General features: G+C 34.6%; 1 protein-coding gene across 12 annotated transcripts in view; it reads left to right on the forward strand.

Moving 5' to 3' along the window:
• The window catches only part of LOC141544742 (uncharacterized), a 146,522-nt gene that overhangs the window by 98,564 nt on the left and 20,569 nt on the right, over positions 1–27,389 (forward strand). For all 12 annotated transcript variants that reach the window (XM_074271249.1, XM_074271238.1, XM_074271240.1 and 9 more), the window contains exons 7-10: positions 11,565–11,598; positions 15,494–15,563; positions 24,268–24,364; positions 27,165–27,241. In XM_074271249.1, coding sequence (XP_074127350.1) covers positions 11,565–11,598; positions 15,494–15,563; positions 24,268–24,364; positions 27,165–27,241 — 278 coding nt within the window. The remainder of the gene's footprint in view (positions 1–11,564; positions 11,599–15,493; positions 15,564–24,267; positions 24,365–27,164; positions 27,242–27,389) is intronic.

Consider the following 27,389-nt stretch of genomic DNA (forward strand, 5'->3'; position numbering starts at 1 on the left):
AGAATTTCAAGTTTAGTTTTTGGTTGGGACTATTTAAGCAGTTTACCTCCTCCTTCTCTTAATCTAGGAAGCCTATATTTTTGGAGGTAGTCATCCATTTAAAGTTGGGGAAAGTAACTCCTTATTATTTCTCTAATTTCCTCTTCATTGGTGGAAAGATCCCTCTTTTCATTTGTAAGACTAACAATTTAAGTTTTCCCTTTCCTTTTTCTAATCAGATTTACCAAAGGTCTATCTATTTTATTAGCTTTTTCATAAAACCAACTCTTAGTTTTATTTATTAATTCAATAGATTTTTTTTTCATTTTTTTGTTTTTTTTCTTATTTTTTTTCCTGAGGCTGGGGTTAAGTGACTGGCCCAGGGTCACACAGCTAGGAAATGTTAAATGTCTGAGGCCAGATTTAAACTCAGGTCCTCCTGAATTCAAGGCTGGTGCTCTATCCACTGGGCCACCTACCTGCCCACTACTTTCAATATTATTGATTTCTCCTTTTAATTTTAGAATTTCAAGTTTAGTGTTTGGTTGGGGGGTTTATTTTGGTCCTTTTCTAGCTTTTCAAGTTGCAGGCCCAATTTATTGATCTTCTCTTTCTCTCTTTTATTCAAGTAAGCCTCTAAAGACATGGCATTTCCCCTTATCACCTCTTTTGCTGCATCCCACAAATTTTGGTATGATGTCTCATCATTGTCATTATCTTGTGTGAAATTATTATTTTTTTCTATAATTTGCTGTTTTACCTAGTCATTTTTAAGATGAGATTATTTAGTTTCAAATTACTTTTTGGTCTATTTGCCCCTAACTTCTTGTTGAATGTAGTTTTTATTGCATTGTGATCTGAGATGAAGGCATTTACTATTTCTACCTTCCTGCATTAAATTTTGAGATTTTTACGTCCCAATATATGGTCAATATTTGTATTGGTTCCATGAACTGCTGAGAAAAAAGTATACTCCTTTCTATCACCATTCAGTTTTCTCCAAAGATCTATCATACCTAGTTTTTCTAATGTTCCATTTACCTCTTTAATTCCTTTCTTATTTTTTTTATGGTTTGATTTATCTAATTCTGAGAGTGCAAGGTTAAGGTCTCTCACTATTATAGATTTGCTGTTTAATTTTTTTTGCAACTCTCTTAACTTCTCCTTTAGGAAGTCAGATGGCATACCATTTGGTGCATATATGTTTAGTATTGATATGGTTTCATTATCTATGCTACCTTTTAGCAGGATATGGTTTCCTTCCTTATCTCTTTTAATTGGATCAATTTCTGCTTTTGCTTGATCTGAGATAAGGATGGCTAGCCCTGCTTTTTTGGCTTCACCTGAAACATAATAGATTCTTTTCCAACCTTTTACCTTTACTCTGTATGTATCTCCCTCCTTTAAATGTGTTTCCTGTAAACAACATATTGTAGGGTTCTGACATTTGATCCAGTCTGCTATCTGCCTCAGTTTAATGGGAGAGTTCATGCCATTCACATTTAGAGTTAAAATTACTAATTCTGTATTTCCTGCCATCATATTATTCCCTGATTATGCTTTTTTTTCCCCCTTGTCCCCCTGAAACCTTTACCCAGTATTGAATTTATGGACCCCACTTGTGATGCATAGCCCTCCCTTTTAAGTATCCCTCCCCCCTCTTTTTAAGTCCCTTCTCCTTTCTTGTACCCTTCCCTTATTCCTCTTTTTCTTTTCCTTTTTCCTCTCCGCACTTTTAATGAGGTGAGAGAGAATTTTGTGAAAAACAAATATGTCAATTATTTACTCTTTGAGCCTACTCTGATGAGAGTAAGATTTATACAATATTTCTCCCCCTCTCTAAGTTCCCTCAGATGTGGTAAATTTTCTATGCCTCCTCCTGGGATTTAGATTCCTTCTTTTTATCTTTCCTTTCCCATTTTATGATACTATCTCCTTCCCTTTACTACTTCTTTTTCATGTTATATCAGTAAAATTAAATTATCCATGTGGACTTTGTATCCACAACAGAGATACAGTTCTCAAGAGTGCTTTTTACCTTTTTTTTTTGCTTCTCTTGAGACTTGTGGATGTAGATCAAATTTTTTGTTTAAATCTGTTTTTTTTTTTTTTTTTTTTTTTTTTTTTTTTCCTTAGAAACAAATGGAATTCCTCTGTTTCATTAAATGTCCATCTTCTTCCATGGAAGAAAATGCTAAACTTAGTTGGATAGTTTATTATTGGTTGCAATACTAGTTCTTTTGACTTTCAGAATATCAGGTTCTAGGCCCTACGATCCTTTAATGTGGAGGCACCCAGGTCTTGAGTGATCCTTATTGTGGAATCTTGATATGAATTTTTTTTTCCTTGCTACTTGCAATATTTTTTCCTTAGTTTGGTAGTTTGGCAGCTTAGCCACAATGTTCTTTTTTTAGGGTCTTTTTCAGAAGATGTTCGAGGAATCCTTTCATCGCCTATTTTCCCTTCTGTTCCTATTATCTCTGGACAATTCTCGTTGATGATTTCCTGTAAAATAGAATCTGGGCTCTTTTTTTCATCATAATTTTCAGTAAGTCCAATGATCCTCAGATTATCTCTCCTAGATCTATTTTCCAAGTCTATAGATTTTCCCAGTAAATATTTGATGTTATTCTCCAGCTTTTCATTTATTTATTTTTTTGTTTTGTTTTGTTTTGTTTGACTGATTCTTGATTTCTCAATGAATCATTCATTTCTATTTGTTCAGTTCTGATTTTTAATGAGTCATTTTCTTCAAATTTTTAGTTCTTTTTGTATGGGTCCAATTGAGCTTTTAAATGAATTATTTTGCTCAGTTGAATTTTTTTCCATTTCACTATTTTTTTAGTGAGTTATTTTCTTTTTCCACATCACAAACACTACTTTTTAAGGATTTTTTTTATCTTCTCCAATTTAGAAATCTTACTTTCCTGTTTTTTGTTAATCTTTTCTAATTCACAAAATTTTGTTTCCCTGCACCTCCTGTGAATTCTGTATTTTTTTCCAACTCAAATTTCAGGACGTTGTTATTCTCTATCATAGCTTCTCTTTCCTTTCCCCATTTTTCTTCAAAATCTCTTAACTTTTGAACAGTCTCTTCTAGGAGAGGATTATGTGTTGACGGGCATGTATCATTCCCTTTTAGGCTGTTATCTGGAGAGTGTTTGCTGTTAGCTTCCTTGGGGTTGGATACCAGCTCTTTCTCAGTATAGAATGTGTCAATCATTCTCTTCAGTTTCTTACTCATTCTTAAAACTCTGTGGGGGTCTGCTCTTTTGTATGAAATTTACCAGCTTTCTCCCAGACAGTTGATAGGATGCAGCAATCCTTTGACTGGGCTAAGAGAGAACTCTGGGAGAGAGTTCTCTTCCTCCCAACAGAAATGACTCAGAGGTGGTTAGCAGGGCTGCAGCAAGGAGTGCCCATTGAAGGACCCACACTATGTCACCTAGCAACTGCCCTGAGACTAGAGGCTGAACAGTAAAAGCGTCACAAACCCCAGGCAAAGCCTCCCATAGGGCCGTAAATATTACCAGCTGACACAAAAAGCCCCTGCTCTTAAACTGGACATCTCTGCTCAGAAAGCACACTTGCTGTTGCAGGGGTTCTGCTGCTGTGGGAGTTCCACTGCTGCTGAAGTTTCACTACTGTGAGAATTCCACTACCTCAGGCTGAGCCCCACACTATGAGGATCACAGCCTGCCCCAGGCTGTGTCCCCTGCTGTTCACATTCTTAACTGCCCTAAGGAAAAGCCCCGGACAGCAGAAGGGGGCTGCACACCATAATGAGATTAGTGTTAGGTAACTTCTGGTTTGGGGTGATTATATTTTCTGGATTTTTACTTTAAAGTGGCTTTGATTTCTCTTCTTATGTGCCATTTTACAAGCAGAGTGGAGCTATCAGCCTATGCCAGATTCCTCTATCTCAGTGGCTTCTCTGATCCCAGAGTTCTCCCCAGCCCATTTGACTCAATGTGCTAGCCCTTAGTCCAACCCTGTCTGTGCCGGTGCTTTTTTTCCTCCTCTTAGAACCGACCTTTTCTGTTAAAATTCCAGATTCTCTTTTTCTGGTAAGTTGTGCTTCTAATCCTTGTGGTTTTTATCAGTCCAGCATTATTTTTGAAGCTGATTTCACTAGTTGGTATTGATGGTAAAAGGGAGCTTAGAAATGCATGTGTATCTTCTGTGCCATCTTGGCTCTGCCCCACTTTCTTTCCTTTTTCTAATCAAATTTACCAAAGGTTTATCAATTTTATCGTTTTTTTTTCATAAAACAAACTCTCAAGTTTTATTTATTAATTTAAAAGTTTTTTTATATTCAATTTTATTTTCATTTTCATTTTAGTATTCCAAGTTAATATTTGATGGGAGGGTTAATTTGCTCTTTTTCTAACTTTTTAAGTAGTAAACCCAATTCATTGATCTTCTTTCTCTATTTTATTCAAGTAAGCCTCTAGAGATATAAAATTTTCCCTTATTACCACTGTGGCTGCATCCCACAAATTTTGGTATGTTGTCTCATTGTCGTCATTCTCTTGAGTGAAATTATTGTGTCTATGATTTGACCCATTCATTCCTTAGGATGAGATTATTTAGTTTCCAATTACTTTTTTGTTTAGCCCTAGCTTTTTGTTGAATGTAGTTTTTTCATTGTGATCTAAAAAGAATGAATTTACTATTTCTAACTTTCTGCATTTAATTTTGAGGTCTTTATGTCCCAATATATGGTCAATTTTTGTAGAAGTTCCATGAACTGCTGAGAAGAAAGTATACTCCTTCCTGTCTCTATTCAGTTTTCTCAAAAGATCTGTCATATCTAACTTTTCCAATATTACCAATATTTACCTCTTTAACTTCTTTCTTATTTGTTTTGTGGTTTGATTTATCTAATTCTGAAAGTGCAAGGTTGAGTTCTCCAACTATTATAGTTTGCTGTGTATTTTTTCTTCCAACTCTTTCAACTTCTCCTTTAGGAGATCTTGGCGCACCATATATGCACAATATATATTCACTACTTGGTGCATATATGTTTAGTATTGATACTGCTTCATTGTCTATGCTACTCTTTTGCAAGATGTACTTTCCTTCCTTATTTCTTTTAATTAGATAATATTTTGCTTTTCTTGATCTGAAAATGGCTAGCCCTGCTATTCTGAATTCACCTGAAGCATAATGAATAGATCCTCCTACAGCCTTTTACCTTGACTCTGTATGTATTACCCTGCTTTAAATGTGTTTCCTGCAAACCATATATTGAAGGATTCTGGCTTTTGATGCAGTGTGCATCAGACTCCACTTTATGGGAGAATTCATCACATTCACATTTACAGTTAAAAGTACTAATTCTGTATTTTCTGCCATCTTATTATCCCCAGATTATACTTTCCTTTTCCTTTCCCTCTTTACCCATGTCCCCAGTATTAAACTTAGGGCACCACTTGCCTCATGCCGCTCTCCCTTTTTAGAATCCCTCCCATCCCCTTTCAGTCCCTCCTCCTTTCCTTTAACTTTGTCTTATTTTTTTTTTCTGTATTCCCTTCTATTTAGTTTACTCCTTTCCTTCTCCCTTTTCATCTCCCACTTTTCAATGAGGTGAGAGAAGTTTCTCTGTAAACCAAATATGTCTAATATTTTCTCTTTGAGCCAAATCTGATGAGAGTACGATGTACCTCCCTCTCCCTTAATTCCCTCAGATATAATAGGTTTCCTTTGCCTCTTTGTGTGATGTAATTTCCCTCTTTTATCTCCCCTTTTCCCTTTTCTGATAAAATCCCCTTTCCACTTTTATTTTCCAATTTTTTAAATATTATAACAGTAAAACCAAATTATACAAATGCTCTTTATTTATGCCTATAACAAAAAACAAGAGTTCTTTTTATCTTTTATGGTTCTCCTATTGGGAGGTTAAATTTTTTGTTTAGCTCTATTTATTTATTTATTTTTTCATTAGGAATAAATGGAATTCACTTGTTTCATTGAATGTCTATCTTCTTCCCTGGAAGAAAATGTGCAGCTTAGCTGGGTAGTTTATTCTTGGCTGCATTCCAAGTCTTTTTGACTTTCAGAAGCTGAGATTCCAGGCCCTTTGATCCTTTAATGTGGAAGCTGCTAGATTCTGAGTTATCCTATATTGTCGCTCCTTGGTATTGTTTTTTTTTTTTTTTTTTTTTTTTTCTGGCTGCTTGTAACATTTTTTCCTAAGTCTGACAGTTCTGAAATTTAGCCACGTTATTACTTGACGTTTTATTTGGGGGTTCAATGCCTATTTTACCTTCTGATTCTCTTACATGTGAGGCAGTTCTCTTGGAGGATTTTCTGAAAAATAGTGTCTAGGCTCTTTTTGCTCATCATGCTTTTCAGAGATTCCAATTATCCTTAGATTATGTGTCCTAGATCTATTTTCCAGGTCTCTTATTTTTCCACGTAGATATTTAACATTTTTTTCTATTTTTTTCATTTTTTTGTTTTTTCTTGACTGATTCTTGATGTCTCAAATAATCATTCATTTCTGTTTTTTCAATTCTGAGTTTTTAAATTAATTTTATAAATATAATTTTTTCATAGTACATATGCATGAATATATATATTTTTTTACATTATCCCTGTATTCATTTTTCCAAATTTTCCCCTCCCTCCCTCCCTGCCTCTACTCCCTCCCCTAGATGACAGGCAATTCCATGAATATTAAATGTACTACAGCATAACCTAGATATAATATATGTGTGTAAATCCAATTTTCTTGTCGCATGGTAATAATTGGATTCCAAAGGTATAAGTAACCTGGGTAGAAAGATAATAATGCAAGCAGTTTACATTCAATTCTGATCAGTTCTGATTTTTAATCAAATCAGTTCTTATTTTTAATAAGTTATTAGCTTCATTAACTTTTTTCCCTTCTTTTTCTATATGTCCAATTGAGTTTTTAAATGACTTGTTTTGCTCTATGGAATTTTTTCCATTTCACTCATTTTTTTTTTTTGTTTGTTTGTTTTGTTTTGTTTTGTTTTGTTTTGTTTTGTTTTGTTTTGTTTTTAATGAGTTATTTTCATTTTTCCAATGAACAAATCTTACTTTCCTGGGACTTCTTTACCTTTTCCAATTCACAAATTCTGTTTACCTGGGAGTCCCTTACCTTTTCCATTTCACATTTCAGGAAGTTGTTTTCTTTTTCCACTTTATCAAATCTTTCTTTTAATGAGTTATATGCATTTCTCATGCTCTTTTGCAGAGCTTCTCTTTTTTTTTTATCCATTTTTCTTCTAGCTCTGTTTTAGGATATTTTCTGATTTCTTCCAGTTGAACTTGTCTGATGGGGATCAGGTTATATCCCCCTTTGTTTTTGTTTTTGTTTTTTTTTTTTCTGGAAATTTTCTTCTATTAGTCTCCTTAGGGTTAGAAATCTGCTCTATTTCTGTATAGAAGCTATCTATAGTTAAAGCTAGCTTGGCTTTTTTATTCATTTTTTTTAAAGCCCTTAGTGTCTGGCTTCAGGGGAAGGAGGTTCTCAGCTTCCTCTGCAAAACAGGGACAGATAGACAGTAACTGTCCTGCAAAAACAGGCTTGAAGAGTGGACATTCTGCTGCAAAGTCTTACTGCCCTGGGCAGAGCCCCCACTGTGCAGAAATTATGAGTGTCTTGGGCAGAACCCTGCTATGCAGTAGTGTGATTTTCTTTGGAAGTACCCCACTGGGCAGGAAGTGTGCCCTGGGCAGAGCCCCACTAGTGGCTGCCTTGGGACAAGCGGTTGAGCAGCAGAAGTGTCTCTGTTCTGGTAGACTATGGCTGAACAGCTGTACTGGGGTTGTGCTGGGTCACTCCTGGTGCTGGGTGGGTATGGTCAGGTCCTGTTAAACTCTGGTGTTTTGGTGTATATGCTACCTTTGGTGTTTGTGTAACTTCTCTGTTGATCTACTGCTTTTCAATTAAAGCAGAGCAGACAACGTGTGGTAGAGTCCTCCCTGCAAATTCTCCACCCACAGGGATCACACTGTGCTCCGGGTCCACTCAGCATGGGCAAGCCTCCGTGTTCTGACTCCCTGGCTGCTCTGGACTCCTCCTACCCGATCAAGACAGACTTTATCTGGCGAAGTTCCAAGTAATCTTTGGCTGGCAAAGTGTTGTACTCCCAATATTTGGGAATCCTACCAGTCAAGCATGATTTCTGAGGCTGAATTAGGTATATAGTAAGTGAGGGTAGAAGGGAGTTCAGAATGAAGCATCTATCCTCTCCACCATCTTGGCTCTGCCCCGCCCCCACCCCCCCGGGAAGTAGTATTTTTTTTAAAACAAGATCTCTGGTTCTTTTTCTAAAGCTTTCATTTCCTTTCTCCACTTTCCTTTTAACTCTTTTAAGATCTATTTATAATTCTTACTAAGAGAATCTTCAGAGTTGCAGACCAAGTTATCTTACATTTTGAGGCTTGACCTGATGGCTTTTTGCCTCAAGTGTCATCAGGGTTTGAGGTCTGCACTTCCCTATCTCCATAGAATCTATCTATGGTCAGAGTTCTTTTGCTTTTCATTTTTAAATGTTCTGGTCTGCTCTTAGGACAATAGGGAAATTGTCCCAAATTTCCTCTATCTCAAATTTCCTCTACAGGCAACAGTAGTTTCATGCTTCCCTGGGGCCAGGGTTGCTGTCTTCCATCTAGTGCTGTGTAAGCATGGCTAAACCCATTTGTTTTCCTGGGGTTTGGGGTCTCATTATTTGTCTTCTGAAGTTGAGTTGAAAGTCTTTCAGCAGAAGATATTTTGGAAGAACTTCAGGAAAAGTCTGTTTGCTGATCCAGTGGTTTCTGAACCAAGACAGAATAGCTTGTATTATAGTTAAAAGATTCCCAGTAAATTTCTCCAGGGGACAGAATCCACTCTGACCTCAGTCCCTGTATTGTACCTTTGCTGGGCCACCTCCACCCTACCCCTGTTCTTCAGACCGACTTTTCCTGAGGTTCTTCCAAAGTATCTTCTGCTGAAAATATATGTGGATTCTGTCACTCGAAAACCAATTCAGAGGCTTTATGTGACAAAAGGAAGGAAGAGCTCAAAGATTTGTGCATTTTTTGTCTCCTTGATTTTATGTTTTAAAAAACTACCATACTAAAATATCTGCCTAGGGAGAAGCATTAGCTACTTTGATATTTATGAACATAGTTGATATCTTCAGGCCCTCCACTCTTCAGGAAAGTATCTAGAAATACCATTTTTGGCTGCACAGTATAGAATGACATTTTTAGCTTACTTATGTTTAAATGGAAATAAATCATTATTAGATAACTCAATATGTATTATGTTATATAATGAAATTTCACTTAAAATATATCAGAGAGTAGCGGGAACTCTAAATTCTCAGTCTGAGGAGACACAGTGAACATTTTTGCAGGTCCTAACCAGTTGGGTAAACTGGCTAAAGAGCTGTCCTTTACTGTCAGAAGACATAGGTTTAAAACTCACTTCTGATACATCCTAGCTGGTTGACTCTACACAAGTTGCTTAACCTCACAGCGCCTCAACTTAATAATTCACTAAGAATATCATTTGCAATAAAGGCTTCATTTCCAAAATATAAAGAGAATTGACTCTAATTTATAAGAAATCAAGCCATTCTCCTATTGATAAATGGTCAAAGGATATGAACAGACAATTCTCAGAAGAAGAAATTGAAACTATTTCTAGCTATATGAAAAGATGCTCCATGTCATTATTAATCAGAGAAATGCAAATTAAAACAACTCTGAGATACCACTACACATCTCTAATTGGCTAGAATGACAGGGAAAGATAATGCAGAATGTTGAAGGGGATGTGGGAAAACAGGGACACTGACACATTGTTGCTGGAATTGTGAATGCATCCAGCCATTCTGGAGAGCAATTTTCAACTTTGCTCAAAAAGTTATCAAACTGTGCATCCCCTTTCACCCAGCAGTTTTACTTCTGGTCTTATATCCCAAAGAGATCTTAAAGAAGGGAAAGGGATGCGGATGCCCATTGATTAGAGAAGGGCTGAATAAATTGTGGTATATGAATATTATGGAATATGATTGCTGTGTAAGAAATGACTAGCAGGATGATTTCAGAAAAGCCTGGATAGATTTACATGACCTGATGCTGAGTGAAATGAGTAGGACCAGAAGATCGTTGTATACTTGCACAACAATACTATATGATGATCAATTCTGATGGATATGGTCATTTTCAACAATAAGATGAACCAAATCACTTCCAATAGAGCAATAATGAACTGAACCAGCTACACCCAGCATAAGAACCACTACATAGAATTCCCAATCCCTCTAATTTTGTCCGCCTGCATTTTATATTTCCTTCACAGGCTAATTGTACACTGTTTCAAAGTCCGATTCTTTTTGGACTGCAAAACAACCTTTTGGTCGTGTGTGTGTGTGTGTGTGTGTGTGTGTGTGTGTGTGTGTATGTATAAATTTCTACTTTAAGATATCGAACATGTATTGACCAACCTGCCATCTTTGGGGTGGGGGGGAACGAGGGGAAAAATTAGAAAAAACGGTTTCGCAATTGTCAATGTTGTGAAATTCCCCATGCATATATCTGGTAAATAAAAACTATTAAATTAAAAGAATATCATTTGCAGAGAAATTCCCTGTTTATCAGTGAAGGTAATTTTTATCACTGTGATTTCCATACAAATGAAATCTCATATTCCTTTGGACATAATTAGTTCAAAAGCAATCTGGCAGCATCATTTTCAATGTTTTGGAGAAACTCAATTTTGGAGAATGATTTATGAATTAAATAACAAAATAATATACCTAGTGAAATGGAGAAATAGTTATCTCTTAGTTCTTTCCCTTAGACTCATGTCATGGTTCGTAGTAAAAAAAAAGAATTTCTTATTTTATTGCCCAGTACAATATTTTTAAACTATATTTTGCAGTCAAAGATCAGAAGAAATAATAGATGTGCATTGTAAATCATTACTTTTGTTTTTATTTTTAGTTTCCCTTCCCAAGAAGACTTGAATAGAAAAAATACATTGGTTTTCTACTTATTAATCCCTTTCTTCCAGGGATTATAGAGCTTTAGACAGGTTACATTGTTTTGGATCTCTTGCCCATGGAGAAGAGATAGAAATATGTTATGTTATGCTAAACTGAATGTCTGTGGATTTCTCTGATTTATAAAAGGGAATATTCTGCCATGTCATGCTGAATGTGGCAGTACTATATTTCCAAACATTTTATCTGTGAGGACTGTGGTAAGAAAGTCGATCTTTCCCAATATCGTCTTTGCAATCTACTTACATAAAAAAGCCCAAATTAATCATGTTAGAGCAGATTGTTCTTTTTATTTATGGTATTTGCTTAGAGATATGGTGCTCTGAAAGTGCGAAGCAATTAATGTAACCAGATCACTCACAGATAACTCATATTTTAAGACCACCTCTTTCTACCCACCTCATTCAACTTAAAGACATTTATCTATATCACAATTCCCTTTGAATCATATTGGCGTTGCTCAAAAATACATTGTAGAATAGCTTTAAAATTATGCCTTTTATATTAATTTTTATATATTAAGTTTTAATTGTATTTTACTTTTTTCTACAATAGCAGAAGAAAGTTCTTCAGAAGATTCTACAAGCAGGTAGGCTTTGTAGCTTTTGATTAATCTTCTTGGTCCAGTCTTCAATAGGTTTTTCAATTCAGACAAAGCAGACTGTCATGAATCCAAAATTTTTATACTACTATAGTATACTATGCTATACTATGCTATAGAATTTTTATACTATCATATTAATTCATGTTTTTGCTTAATTAACTTTCAACAAATTAGGTTTACTGGACACCTACTAGGTACATGTGCATTTGCACATATATATATATATATATATATATATATATATATATATATATGTACATTATTATGTGTGTATATATGTTTATGCATATATTGCATATGTGTGTGTATATATACACACACATATATGTACACTATGTGTATGTGTGTGCATGTGTTTATTCAAGCTTATTTATCAGATTATTAACTGTTTTGTGTATAGATAGTTGACTGAGGAAGCTGAAGGATTAAGTGACTAGTTTGGGTTCATGAAATCATTATGTGACAAAGGAAGAAGTTGAATCCACTGTATTTTTACCCCCTTCCTACTTCCTATCCACAAAACCCTAATAGAACTATTAATAAATAGTATTTGATGAATGAAGAATGAACCAGCTATGTTCCATATGGCCACACCACATGTTAGCCACCTGGAAGGGGGCTTTTAAATCACATCTGCAATGCAAATATGTATCATCTTCTACTTGCAGAAGTTTTACCTAAGTGCTCAGATCAAGGAGTTATCAACAGGGGCTGGGGGTTAGTCACTGGGACCAGGATCCTAAATTAAGACAAGAGATGGTATTGGAGATTTCTCAGCAAGGAGAGAAGCAATGGTAGAGAAGAGGGAAGCGTCTGGTGAGTAGTTTCTGCTTGGAACTCTTGTAGACAACTATGGTAGAGAGCTAATTTTTACTTTGAGACTTTGGCAGGAATATTCTTCTTTCCAATTAGAGAGATGTGGGCAAGTTGGCATTGTATCTTGAGAAGTAGTAAACCTTTTGAAAACGCACTTCTCTGGAGCTCCTACAAAGGCAAACAGATATGGCAAAGGATTAGTTGTAAAGGTCATTAACAGGAATGACTAAAACAGAGATTGCTAAGTATCTCACTTTTAGTGAGCTCATTTTCCCACAGCACAGAATGTTATTTTGCAGTGTCCTACAGATTCTGTGCTCTTTGTTGCTGTCAGTGTTAAGAGTTACTCTTAATATAAAAGAAGGTGAAAATTCTGGAAAAACGCCTTTCCACTTTCTAGATGATCAAGTAGAATGAAGTATTCCAAGAAATGATAATTTTTTTCTCTTAAATAAGGAGGAAGGTGAAGAGAAAAGAGGCAAAGTTGGGAGTGATTGTCTCGGGAGATTGGTGGGAAGAGTCCCCTGATCCCAAGAAGCTGAACATTTGGAACCTTTCTTCCTATATTTATTTAAAAAATGAAGTATTAGAACTATAAAGCACCCAGAGCAGTTCCTAATATGACAAATTCAACTGACATATTTTCACAGCCCCATAGGATGGCATTGATTAATGTGAAATAGCTTAGGGGCTAAATCAAATATGATTAAGCAAGATGTTTCAAGTGACATGGCTTTTTAAAGTCAGAGGGAAGTAAGTCCTTGATGTAGAGAAAAGAGCCCATTAGAACAGAGTTAGGAAGGGAACAAGGGGGGGGAGCCTAGGTAAGAACAAACTCTCATGTACATTGTATCTATGGAAGTTGTTGCAGGATACCTAAAGAGATAATTGAGTCAGTCTTTTAGATATGCTAACAAGATAGTCCCAGGAAATTGATCTCTTTTTCTATGGGATTATGGTTGATGGACATGTTGCAGCATTTACATTATTCCTGTTAATGGTATTATATTATTCCTCTTTTAGATGTGAATTTAAGGGGAAGCAAATAGGAACATGATTTTGAAGCCCTAAGAATCTGGAAAGAAAAATAAAAATTTGGAAGTTAATAAAAAAATTCAGGAGGCCTTGAGAAGTTTAAGTAAAAAGTAGAGTTAGTTGAAGTGAAAATTGAGAAGCTGAGTTGAAGAAGATAGATTCCAACTAAAGGAAGAAAAGAAAGTGAGCCCAAAGAGGATTTGAGGAGATGGAAAAGACATAAGAAAGAAGACAAGGTGAAGGCTATAAAGAGGAGGAAAAGGAGATGAAATACAACTGAAAAATGAGAAAGGGAAGAAGAATGTTAAAAAACAGGACCAAATAAGCAGTCAGTTCTCAAGTTTAAGAAGAAAGGAAGGGAGATTGCTCATGTGTATCAAAGTATCAGAGCAAAAGGAATGAAGGAAGGAAGGAAGGAAGGAAGGAAGGAAGGAAGGAAGGAAGGAAGGAAGGAAAGGAAAGGAAAGGAAAGGAAAGGAAAGGAAAGGAAAGGAAAGGAAAGGAAAGGAAAGGAAAGGAAAGGAAAGGAAAGGAAAGGAAAGGAAAGGAAAGGAAAGGAAAGGGAAAGGGAAAGGGAAAGGGAAAGGGAAAGGGAAAGGGAAAGGGAAAGGGAAAGGGAAAGGGAAAGGGAAAGGGAAAGGGAAAGGGAAAGGGAAAGGGAAAGGGAAAGGGAAAGGGAAAGGGAAAGGGAAAGGGAAAGGGAAAGGGAAAGGGAAAGGGAAAGGGAAAGGGAAAGGGAAAGGGAAAGGGAAAGGGAAAGGGAAAGGGAAAGGGAAAGGGAAAGGGAAAGGGAAAGGGAAAGGGAAAGGGAAAGGGAAGGGAAAGGAAAGGAAAGGAAAGGAAAGGAAAGGAAAGGAAAGGAAAGGAAAGGAAAGGAAAGGAAAGGAAAAAGGAAAGGAAAGGAAAAAGGAAAGGAAAGGAAAAAGGAAAGGAAAAAGGAAAGGAAAGGAAAGGAAAGGAAGAAGGAAAGGAAGAAGGAAAGAGAAAGAAAGATGTGCTAACACATCCTAAGGAGCTGAGAAGAGAATGGTTTTGTGCTAGTGAACAGGGAATAAAGATAAATTGGATTCAAGTCCCCCCTTTGTTATATTGAGCAAGTGTGCCCCAGAAATTTTTCCCATAACAGTTGCTCATCTGCATTATTTTCTCTCTGAAATTTCCCTACATTAATCAAAGACAAATAATGTACCCCAACTTGAATTCTGAACTCAACCACTCTCTCCCTCCAGCGCAAGTGAATTGAAAAATCTGGAGTTGAAACTCCTTGAAAGTAGATTACCACAGGGATCGTAAAAACTTTTTCTAGCAAGGAAGATAAACATTTACTTTTACAATAAAGACTTACTGAGACTGGAACGCATGATATATTCACATATCTAAAGGACAACTAGGCAAAGCAGTGGGCACTGTGTCCTGGGTTTGGAATCAAGAAGGGTCATCTGAGTTCTAATCTAGATCAGATACTTATTTGGTTATGATTCCAGGCAAGTCTCACTTAATCCTGTTTTCCTGAGTTTCCCCATCTGTGAAAGAATTGAGGAAAGAAATGGCAAACCACTTTAGTACCTATGCCAATCAAATGCCAAATGGGATCAAAGAATAAGACACTACTGAAATGATTGAACAACAAATACAACTCATATCTAGAGCTGAAACCTGTTGAGGGTAATTGTCACAATTTAGAAGGGAAGGTACAGAGAACAGTGACATGCTATTACAAATAGATTTCCAAGGTTTTAATAATTTGGGAATTTATAATGTCCCATTGTGTTTGTTTATCAACTTTAGAAAAGTGTAAAAATTAAGTGAGATTATTCTGGAGGAAAGAGCCCCTGATAGCTTCTAAACTAATATTTTCTTCTCTACCAAAATGAATCTTGGAATAGGAATAGTTGATTATATCTTCTATTCAATCATCCTTTGTAACATATCATTGGGTAACAAAGAACCTTGCAACAACTAAAAAGTTTTCTTGTTCATGATTGACTTCTGGAAATAAAAGAACTAATTTTTGGTTTCTTTTTGAAAGATACTCTGACATACCAGAATGGAAAATTCTCCAGCTAATCACAGATAACGAATTCAGTTTTGATATGGAGGTAAAGTTTCTTTATTGATTTTTTTTTCTACTCATATTTCAGTTTAGACAGTGCTTTGTTTTGTTAAAAGATATTGTAAACATACTATACAATCTCTTTAGTTATTTAATACCAAAGATCCAAATGGAGTTAAAAGGACCCAAATTATTTTAAAGCAAAGAAGCTTTTTTTCTGCATCAGACTTTCAAGTTTCCCCACCTCTAAGTTTTGTTGTGTTTTTTTTTTCTTCTGAATAACTAACTGAAACCAACTTTTATGCAATTTACATTCTGCTAATATTTCTCTATCAGTCTCCATATTTTCTTGTTACCTTTGTATTTAACTATGCACTGAAAAGAGTCTTAGATTTGGAGTGGAGAACCAGGCTTCAAATCCCATGACTTACACTCTAAAATAAATAATATTATGATGTTCCTAGAGGTCTCTTCTTGCTCCATATCTGTGATTCATTCCATAATAATACTAATTTTCTCTAAAAGTTGGTTGCACCGGTTGCTCCTGATTTTTTATTACAAATAGAGCACCTATGAATATTTCTGTACACATAGTTCTTATTTTTCCTGTCCTTGCTCTTTTTAGGATGAATTCTTAGCAATGGAATAAAAAAATAGTATTTTGATTCTTACATATTGTTTTCTAAAACACCTGGACCAATTATAGTTCTCCTAGTGGTATATTAGAATTTCCCACGATTTGTAAATTTTTTTTTTTGTTTTTCTATGACATTTTGTTTATTTGTAAAATTTATTTTATTTGAAAAAAACAGTAAAAAAAATAAAAACAGAAAAGGAATACAAAACAAAATAAAACAAAGCAAAAGATAACATTGTCATGTGCCCTTCAAAAATTCAAGGAGAATTAAAAATATACATCAACAAATTACCAGATAAAGAAATTATATATTTATTAGAAGAAATTAATTTCATGAATATCCATTTTTTCTTTACTTCTTTGTAAATTGTTTTCTCTGCCGTATAACTTATTTACTATACTCTTTCCTTTCATCTACCCTCTCACCCTCAAGAAAGCTACCATTAAGAAAATATATATTTATGTAGACATATATAGACACACACACACACACACACACACACACACACACACACACACACACACACGACTTTCCTATCCCTACTGATTCTAATTAAATTCTGTTTTATAACTTGTCTTGTTATTACTTAACCTCTCCCCACTCCAGGATCCCTCCCTTGTCTTCTTTCCTTACCCTTTGCTTCCCCATCTGCCCACCCCACTACCCTTACTTCTTTATAGATTTTTGGAGAGTGCTATACTTTTCATATTATATATGTAGTGTTGAACCCATTCCTGATGTGAGTAGGTTTTCAGAACTGTGTCTTCCCTCTCTCTAATGCTTGCTTGTATTCTTCTTCTATGCTTTCTTTCTATTACATAATTACTATTTTTATCTTAACTCTACCAGTCTTTCCTTTGAGCTACCTTACTGTTGATGTAAATCTTAAAAGCATAGTATACATTTCCAGGGAAAACCAAACAATATTTTGATGTTTAAACAGTTTCTCTATGCGGAATTCTTCAAAATTGCTCTTTAATATTGTCCCTTATATGTTAAATTTTCTGTTAAGTTCAGGTTTGGTTGAAAGAAAGTCCTGAAAATTTGCAAGTTCATTTAATATTCATTTTTTATCATTCAAAATTATAGATAATTTTGTTGGATGTGATATTTTTGGCCATAGGAATAGCTTTTTATTTTTTTCCTGTTGTGGATAGATTGATTCCAGGACCTGTAGACCTGTAGTCTTCTATTGTAGGTGCTGATAAGTCTTGCACAATTCTAATTGTAACAGCTCCAATGTTTTGATTTTTTTTTTTTGCTTTTTGCAAAATTTTCTTTTTGATCTGGGGATTTCACTATTTGACTAGAATATTCCTGTTTATTTTCCAAAAAGAATCTTTTGTGGTGGTGATCAGGGGATTTTTTCTATTTCTATTTTTCCCTTCATGTCCTATCACTCCAGGACTGTATTCGTGCATTATTGTGTCAAGGTCCATTTTTTTGTCAAAAAGTTATAACAGTGAGCTTATTCCTATATTTTCTTTTCTTGATCTGCTCTTCACATCTTTCAGTTTTCATATAGGATGTTTTACCTTCTTCTATTTTCTCATTCTTTATAGTCTATTTTGTTATTTCTTGGTTTCTCATAGCTTCACTGGCTTCCCTTTATCCAATTCTCATTTTCAGATTTCATCTTTGAGACTCTGTCCCTCCTTTGCTAGTTGGCTAACTTTTTTTTCATAATCGTCTTTTTTTCATTGTTTGGCTTTTTATTTTTATTTTTTAAAGTTTTTTCCTCTATGTCTCTCATTTGATGTTTGAATTCTTTTTTTAATTCCTCCATAAATTCTCTCTGGGCAGGGGGCCATTTCACATTACTCTTTGAGGTAGAAGAAGCTTTTTGTTACTAAAATGTCCTCCTCTGAAGATGAATTCTGGTTTTCTCTATTCCCATAATATGATTTAATGGTGGGAGTCTACTTTGCTGGCTCATTTTTTTTTAATAAGAAGTATAAACATCTCTAATCATAGGATTGGAGGATGGTGCCTCAAGCTTCCCTTGAGATCTCCACTCTGATCAGGAATTCCAAATCAAGAGCTCCACCTTCACCAAGTGCTGATTTCTTCCTACCCAGGGCCTTCTCTCTGCAGCACAGTGGAGCCTGGAATTCCCAGTCATCCAGGATTCACTCTGTCTTCCTAGACTCAAACCCGAATTTGACAAAGAGTGGGGTGGAGTGAAAGTTTCTGCCGAGACTCCAGCCATATCCAGCTAGCTGAGAGGCTCCCCACTTGATGTTTCTGTGTAGTTTGCCTGGAGGTGTTTGCACATCAGACAAGTTACTCCTCAATCTTGGGGCTTTTTGGATTGTATCAGAAGCCCTGTCCTGCCCCAAGTTATCTTGATCTATCACCAGTGTTGGCCCTGAGGCACAAATTTGTTCTATTTGTGGGGAAAATCTGGAGAGCTTCAAATTTACCAACTTGCTCCTCCATCTTCCCAGAATTCTCTATTCTTTTTAATTTTTCACCTTCTTAAGGTGATCAAATAAACATGTTGATTTTTAAGTTTCTTTCAGTGGTGGGAAACTGGAACATTTTTTCATGAAGTTAATGATATTTTTATTGTCATTTCTTCATTTTGAGCTATTTTGCTAGATTTAGAGATTAAAAGATATGTGTCAGATACAGTCAATCTTCAGCTGTCATGGAAGTCACATTGTTAGAAAATGATTTTAAAGTCAAACTATACATAGAATATATGGGAAATGGGAAAGAGGGCATTCAATTCCAATGACCACCAAACCAAAGTTCATCTTTACCTAGGAATGATTGACCATATTATTTCTAACCTAGAAATACTGTTGAAGTAATTTTCTGACATGTTCCCAGATGAATCCTTTGTCTTTGACCTTTTTCCAGCTTCCTTTTACTCATTAGAATTTAAGCTCCTTGAGGGGAAGGCTGCCTTTCCTTTTACTTGTATTCATATTCACACCATTGTACACTGTGTCTGACACACACACAAACACACGCACACACACATATATATATATATATATATATACATACACATGTATAGGCATATATTTATATAATAACTGCTTAAAAAGGATTTTTTTCTAAGTTATGTAATCTTGTGACACTAAGATTGATTACAGTTTTATTAAGGTATTGTTTATACAGTCTGTGTTTAGAATTTGTCTTAAAAAAAAAAAAGAAATCTCATTTCAATGTGTCCTAATCTACTTTCTTCAATATTCTTTGTTGTAATGAGATATATTTCTGTAATGTTCTTATTTAGAGGACCCCTTGAGTGTTGCATTAGATTTTGGGAGCATAATTATAATAGATCTTTGAGTTTTAAGTCCAGACATGTAAATTTTCATAGGCAATGGAATGCACAGACTTCTTTAATCTATAAAAATAAGATGAATAAGACTAATGAAGGGAATAATACATATCAGCTGCTCCACAAATTTGCAGCATTGTGGCTTTCATTTTTCATCTCTACTTTGCATGCAGGTTGTTATCATGAAAGTGAACATGAGGTTACTGACTTAATCTCACAAATACTTGAATTTGCAAAAGTTAAAATATATGCATATTGAGAGTTGAATGTATATCTTACATATTGTTATTATCTAACTTAGTTTATATAGAGATTTGAAATATTTTCCAACCTTTTTCTATTCTTTTAGTTTCAAAAGCACGTTTTTGTTTGTTTGTTTATTTGTTTGTTTGTTACACAGATCTCTATATAATCAGACTTATTGATTTTTGTCTGCAGTACTTATTATGTTTGATAACATGGATCCTGCATGGTGGATCAAAAATCTTATTGTTTTATTATAGGTTTTAATTTTAAATATTTAAGTTAATAGGATCAACTAGTTGGATAAGTGGTAAGGGCAGTGGTTTTGCAACAAGGAGGACCTGATTCAAATGTAATATCAGACACTTATCATGTAATAGCTGTGTAACCTTGGGCAAGTCACTTAAACCCAATTGCCTCACCAAAAAATAAGTCATTATTATTAGTAGAGTTTATTGTAGTGTACTTATTGACCTTACCTTTCACTACTTGCCTAAAGAAATTCTAAGTACTATAGAAATTTTGTTCTCTGCCTATGCCTTGTATTTTCTAATCTTCAAGACTTTAGAGTTTCTTCTCAAAATGTATTTCTCCACCATTTACCTGTTGCCTTTGTAAACTGTAGTTTTATCTTCCTTTATACTATTTTATCTCTTCCTCTATGGAAGCAAGCTCTCCCCCTCTTTTGAGGTCTATTGATACCACATTTTTCCTTGGGCAAAAAAAATCTGGGTTTTTTTTAGACTCTCCCATTGAATCTAGTAGAGTAACTTACATATAAAAATATGACTTAATGATGTTTTTTTTTTCCTTAGTAAATTTGTTGGATTAGTAATGGGTTATATATCATTGATAAATAATAAATATTTATATAGTACTTTTCCCATGGTAGATATTATACTCAGCACATTACATTTGATTCACACAACAATCCTCAGATGTAAATACTATTATCATTACCATTTGACAAATGAGGAAACTGAAACAAATAGCTGTTAATTAGGATTACTGCAGGGTCACACAGCTAGTAAATGTTTGAGAGAGAAATTGAAATTGAACTCAGATCTTTGTGAATGCAGCTTCAGTGCTCTAACCACGATTTTTGTTCACATGTCCATATTTTTGGTAGGTATTTTGGGGTTTGTGACCCATATTTCTTTATTTTGTAAACATTGGGTTCCAATTTCATGGTCCCTTGTTTTAAGACATTTTGAAAAGTCTACTTCCATTCTGTCTGTTACTTGCTTACATTTCTGGCTGCTTGCAGTAAAAAGGCAGTACAATACGGTTGTGGCTTAGGGCACTACAAAAAAAAAAAAAAAAAGAAAGGATGATAACAGGGATTAAAATGTCTAGAGAGGATTTTCAGCATGTTGGCAAAATGGACATGTTTGTAAGGGATATGGAATAGATTACAGAAATTAAAAATAAATAATAGAGTTGGCATGAGTGAGGGGGGAAATCTGTTGGAGGAGATGGGATGGCACAGGGTCACCTGAATAAGTTTTAAAGCTCAAGCTTGGTAAGGAGTAAGCCTACTTCATCATGCAAGGTAGGAATGAAGGAGATATTGGCAGAAGGCATCTGAGAGATAGGAGATGTGGAAGAGAAGAGGTGAGGGAGCTCATTTCAAACAGCCTCATTTTTTTTAGTAAAATTTGAAGCAAATTTCTCATTTCAAAGTGTGGGCAAGAAAGAAACCATGGAAAATTTGAGAGAGGATGAAAAGTTGTGGAAGAGCTGCTGTGGGGATTGGGATAGTCACTTGATAAGGAAGGTATCATAGGGTTCCCTTAAGGGTCCAGTTATATATCATAAATTTGTGGTGGTAGCAATTGGAATGGATGAATGATTTTCTAATTTTTAATCCATTTCCTATATAAACTTGTGTTTTTTATTTTATAAACCTAAAAATATTTCTTTGAATAGTGTTCCATAAGTTTACAAAACTAAAAGAGACCTATAACACACACACCTCACACACACACACACACACACACACACACACACACACATAGTACAAGACTTCTGTTTTAAATATGTATTTTTTCTATCGAGTAGAAGTCATGGATGACTTCTAAAGTCTTTAAGGGTCCTCTAACTTGCAAATTTCCATTGTCCTAAGTACCGTAATAAATATGTGATTTTACCAAGACAGGGTATAAGCCTATCTTGTCTCAGTAAGAATGCTGTCCTACTTTTGCCTTTTTGAAAGTCACATCGTTTTAAACTTATAGCACAATAACTAATACATGTAGGTCTTTGTCACAAGACATTCTAAGAAAAACAATTTTGCCCCAGTGTGTACATATTATATATAGCTATATTTTTTCTTTTCAAATTGTACATACTACTGCTGAGTCCAATACAAAAGAAATGACATAATTAATTGTGCTTAATCAGGAAAGACAAGAGGTAATACTTAGGCCTTAATAATAAGGTCAAAACTTGATTGGCTTAAAAGAAGGAGGAAAACTTCTAGGAGAGAGGATAGGCAAAAGATAGGGATGTTTCCAAGTAATGTAAGTCTTGACATTTAGCTATAATAGAGGACCTGTAATGGGAACATAAATTATTTTCTATAAAAGAGAGAGTCTTGGGAGTCACTGTCTTTTCATATAGAGTATAATAACATATTGAAACATATTTTTAAAAAACATTGAAATCAGACTGAAAGATTACCTGGAACAGATATACATTATAGGCCAAAAAGTCATTTCAGTAGGATGCAAGATGATAAAATAAAACAAAATGGAGTGGTTGTGGAAATATGAAATGTTAAACAATAACTTGTTCATTTTAGAGAAAGATTCAGCAGTATGTACCCATTATTGGGTTGCAGAGAGAAAAGGCCATAACTGAGTTTTTTAAAGGCTAAGTACCTGTAAAATATAAGTATCATAAATAGAAATGAAGAAGTTGCAAAGTTTTGGGGGGCTTATATGATTACAAGCTGACAACTTTTTAATGTGTTGTCGGGAAACATTTCAATGGAATTATCTCATAGATTGCTTAAATTTTAGGAATTTGAGAAAAGTCAGATGGTTTCCATTTCTTCTGGCAAATGAGTGTCAGAAATCTGAATTACAGCACAGTCTCTTTTGCAACAAGAACAGTTAAATGGATTAGCTCTCAGCTTTATGTTGGAAATAACCAAAGATAGAAGCATAAAATATGAAAACAAGAAAACAAATATGCCTGTGCTTACGAATGTATGTAAAATGAAGAAAGGAGACAGTTTTTTGTATCAGATACCACTTGAGAAATTAAAAAAAAATAAAAAACAACCTCATGATTTGGAGGGTCCTTAAGTGAATTAAAGCAAGCAAGCAGAGGGGCAGCTAGGTGGAACAGTGGATAGAGCACCAGCCCTGAAGTCAAATGTGATCTCAGACATTTAACACATTTTAGCTGTGTGACCCTGGGCAAGTCACTTAACCCCAATTGCATCAGCAAAAACAAGGAAAAAAAAAAAAAACATCAAGCATGAGAACAAGAAATTAAACCAAGAGAAAAACTCCTAATCTAAGTATGAGAGAGGGGTAGAGTTGGATATTGAATACCCAACTAGTAACAATGAATTATATAGTATAATAGATCTGCATTGTGGTTAAGTTAAATTTTCTGTTTCTGTGATGATTAGAGAAATGCCACTGGCAAATTTATATAAGACATATTCTCATCTTTTTTATATACTTTTTAAAACATTTTGTCTTTTGTTTGTTTTTCTTTGTATGTATTTTTGTATTAATGTATATATATATAATTCTATATATATATATATATATATATATTTATAGTAGACATGTATATATATTGGAATAAGTGTATAATATATATCAGTGTGTATATGTTTTAGATACATATACACATTTCAGACATACATACATATATAGATAGATAGATCGATAAATGAATGGATAGATGGATAGATAGGTCAAACATAGATCAAATTGGACTGGCCAAGGCTTTGTTGTCATTTAATCATTTTATTTGTGTCTGGCTCTTCAAGAGCACATTTAGTATTTTCTTGTCAAAGGAATAGAAATAGTTTGTCATTTCCTTCTTAGTAAGGAATTGAGACAAATGAGATTCAATGAATTGTCCAGGGGCATACAGCTAGTGTCTGAGGCCAGAATTTAATTCATAAAGAGCAATCTTCCTGATTCCAAGCTTAGGCCTCTATTAAATAGGCCACTATTTAAGAGGGATTATGTACAAAAACATTTTCTTCTCACATATATTTAGCATGTGAAAAATATTATTTTATGTATTATGTAATGACAATCATAATGATATCCTGAGTTAGAATTTTATCCTTCCTTACAAGTTCAACCATTTCTGTATGAAAACTCAGAGTTATCTCCTCTAAAGAAAAAAAAAAGATAGAAAATAATCATGAAAAGTGTAAGCATGAAACGGTTCTTTTGAAGAAAATGTTGTAAAAATATTGTGTTTTCTATAGATCCTTCTCTCTAGGTGGAAATTCTTCACAATTTAATTGTAGAAAACATTTAGGAGTACTTTAATCAGTGGACTTGTTAACAATTTTGTTGATGTTTTTATTTTATCAGTGTTCCTTTGAAAGTGTCTTGGAAAGATCTTCAGAACATATATTTGCATCTACAAGTCAAAATATACAAGACGTTATTTCTTTGGGACAACATGAAGGTAAGTTTATATTGTGTAGAAAGTGGGGTTTCAATTAAAAAAGGAAAAAGAAGGGGCAGATAGGTTAGGCAGTGGATAGAGCACCAGCCCTGAATTCAGGATGACCTGAGTTCAAATCTATTTTCATGCACTTAACACTTCCTAGTTGAGTATCACTTAACCCCAATTGCCTCAGCAACCAAAAATATAATGTATGTGAGAGCTGGAAAAATAGGGGATAGAATGTTGGGGCTGGAGTAAAGTATCATCAAATAGATAGAAGATAAGAAATTGCATGTTGTCCCACTGCTACTCACAGTACTATAATCAATATTGTTGAAGGCAAGAGGTTAATGGACAAAGAAATAAGCTATACATGATGTGGAGTGACTAATTGGCTCTAGGAAGTGTCTCTGCTAATATTCCTCCAGCCTTTGCAATGTGCTTAGTTTTAGCAAACTGAATGAGTTACTTTTCAGCTGAATTGGTTAGTTATACAGATGACAACTTCTATGATATGAGGTCATGTCACATCATTTATTTCTTTCTTTATTTGTTTTTTGGTGATAGAGACTAGACCTTAAACTTCATTGAAACAAAGCCTCAGAGAATTGCCTAGAGCACTGAAAGTTTGTTCATAGTCACACAACCAGTGTGTTTCAGAGGTGGAACTTGGGCTGAAACCTTCCTCATTGCAGGCCTGCCTCTCTAACTTCATTGATGTCTCTCACCCCCAGATGCTGAAGTCTTTAATTTATTTACTTCCTGTAAAGTGTAACCTGAAGATACTTGTCATAAAAATTCATTTTTAAAAACCTTCAGAAGTTGCTAGATTATTCTGTTTCTGTTCAGACTTTTGTACTCTAGCATAATGTCAATAAATGTTAGTAAGTGAGAAAGGGTGAAAAAAAGAGCAGGCAATAGGAAGTGAGAAATAGATAGGGGAAGATGCTGTTTTGGAACCAGGGTGGGGAGAGAGCAACCAAAGACTCCTTTCCTTTCACACTGAATAGGAGGAGCTCCAGATGTCCTTGAGAGTTCTTTGTTGGCCTACTTTGCTGAACCTTAGAGTCTAGTAACAATAGTTTAAGAATGTTAAAATGAGGTGAACGGAAAATACAAACTGAAAAAGAAAAGTTTTCACATAACTGGGGAAGGGGAGAGGGAAATCATTTGCCACTAATAATTTAGCAGATGCAGAAATGGGGGCCCCTAAAGCCCTGGACAGGAAGACTCTCACCTTTTCAGCCCTACTTCGTCCTGTTTGTGTTCCCTCTTTTTCATCCAAACTATTTTCATCATTTTCCTACATATTGTCCTGCCCTGTGTCCTTTCAGGCCATCTGGTGAAATCTCCCTTTTCAGAAACTTTGTCATGTGCAAACTCCATAAAGTTTTTCTGGAGTTTACTAGTCTTCTTGATAATTATTTCCCAATATCTCAATTTGTTGGTTTCTTTTAAAGGCATATTCATTATACACATGATCAACTGGGGCAGCTTGTTGGTATAGTGGATAGAGCACTAGCTCTGAAGCCAGGAGGACCTGAGTTCAAATCTGTCTCAGACACTTCAACTTCCTAGCTGTGCAACCCTGGGCAAGTCACCTCCATTGCCTCAGCAAAAAACAAAAACAAAAACACAATAGACTAAAGTTACAAAGTACCTACTATTATGTACATGACACTGTCATCCATTGTAAGGCTTATTCAAATTAGATACAATACCCTTTTGTTTTTCCGAACTTTTCATAAAGGGAACTATGGATCAAATGAGTTCATTGTTCCAGATATTCTAGAAACTGATGGACAGAAGGTGACTTCTCCTATCCAATGAGTATGAGTTATATATTGTCTACTTCATTAATTTCTGAGGTAAAAAAAAAATAACATCATCACTGAACTGTCAGACTTGCAATGGCGCCCACACAGAGTATACACATAGGAAGAAATATGGGTCACTTCTAGCAGCACATATGCTATCAGTCTCTCCTGTCCACCTGTCCATAGTCACTGAAACACTGTCTTCCCCAATCAGAAAATGGTGCATCCATGAATGAAGGAAACAAAACAAAACAATAAGGGTAGAAATGTATCAGGCAATTTGTCTATTATGTATTTAGAAAGAGGAAAATTAATGACTTTTTTAGCCTAGTTTTATGAGCAAAAATATTAATAAGCAAGTTAGTTAAAATGGTTATATTACTAATTAAATCTGTTTCATGCTGTTATGGAAGCATTTGTTTCCATTGTCAACGTTCTAACCCTCCTTCAGTTTCTTAGTGCCGAGTAGACCGATATATACTAAGCCTAACTTTATATAGTTTATGGTAGTACAAAATTTGTTAAGATGTTTTGGACTGATGTATGATAAACTAATTTTTATCATAAAATAAATGATATTCAAAGTTTTAAATTTTATTTTCTGAGATGTATTATCAATATCTCTGTAAATAGCTTGGTTTTTCATGAATGTTAATTTATATAAGTTGAGGGGAATTTTACATGGTAATAACATTGAATTAATAATTGCAGAATTAGACCAGTGATGCTTTTTTAAAAATTACTTACAAAACTGAAAGGTTTTAAAATGAGCATCTCACAAAAAGCTTAAAATCTAGCAGTAGATTGAAATAGCAAAATAATCAAATTAATTAATTAATAAGGTAGAAATTTCTGATATTTTATGACTTATCTGAACATAGATTACAATAGATAAAATCATTATCTGTCACAACTGCCATTACTGTTAATAAGGAGAGGATTTCATTCATATAAGAAAAATAATTCTAAATAAAATAAATTTTCACTTAAATATTACTTAGACTTGAAACAAGAATTGAAATGTAAAGGACCACCAGATGGAAGCCAGGACATTTTTGATAAAAGTGACCAGGAACAGGTATGGAAAAGTGATGTTAAATTTTCCTTTTTTACAGATTTTTATTAAAGCTTCTTATTTATAGACCATATGCATGAGTAATTTTTCAACATTGATCCTTGCAAAATCTTGTGTTCCAAATTTTCCCTTTCTTCTCTTCATCATTTTC

This window comes from Sminthopsis crassicaudata, chromosome 5, assembly GCF_048593235.1.
Source record: "Sminthopsis crassicaudata isolate SCR6 chromosome 5, ASM4859323v1, whole genome shotgun sequence".
Taxonomy (NCBI): Eukaryota; Metazoa; Chordata; class Mammalia; order Dasyuromorphia; family Dasyuridae; genus Sminthopsis; species Sminthopsis crassicaudata.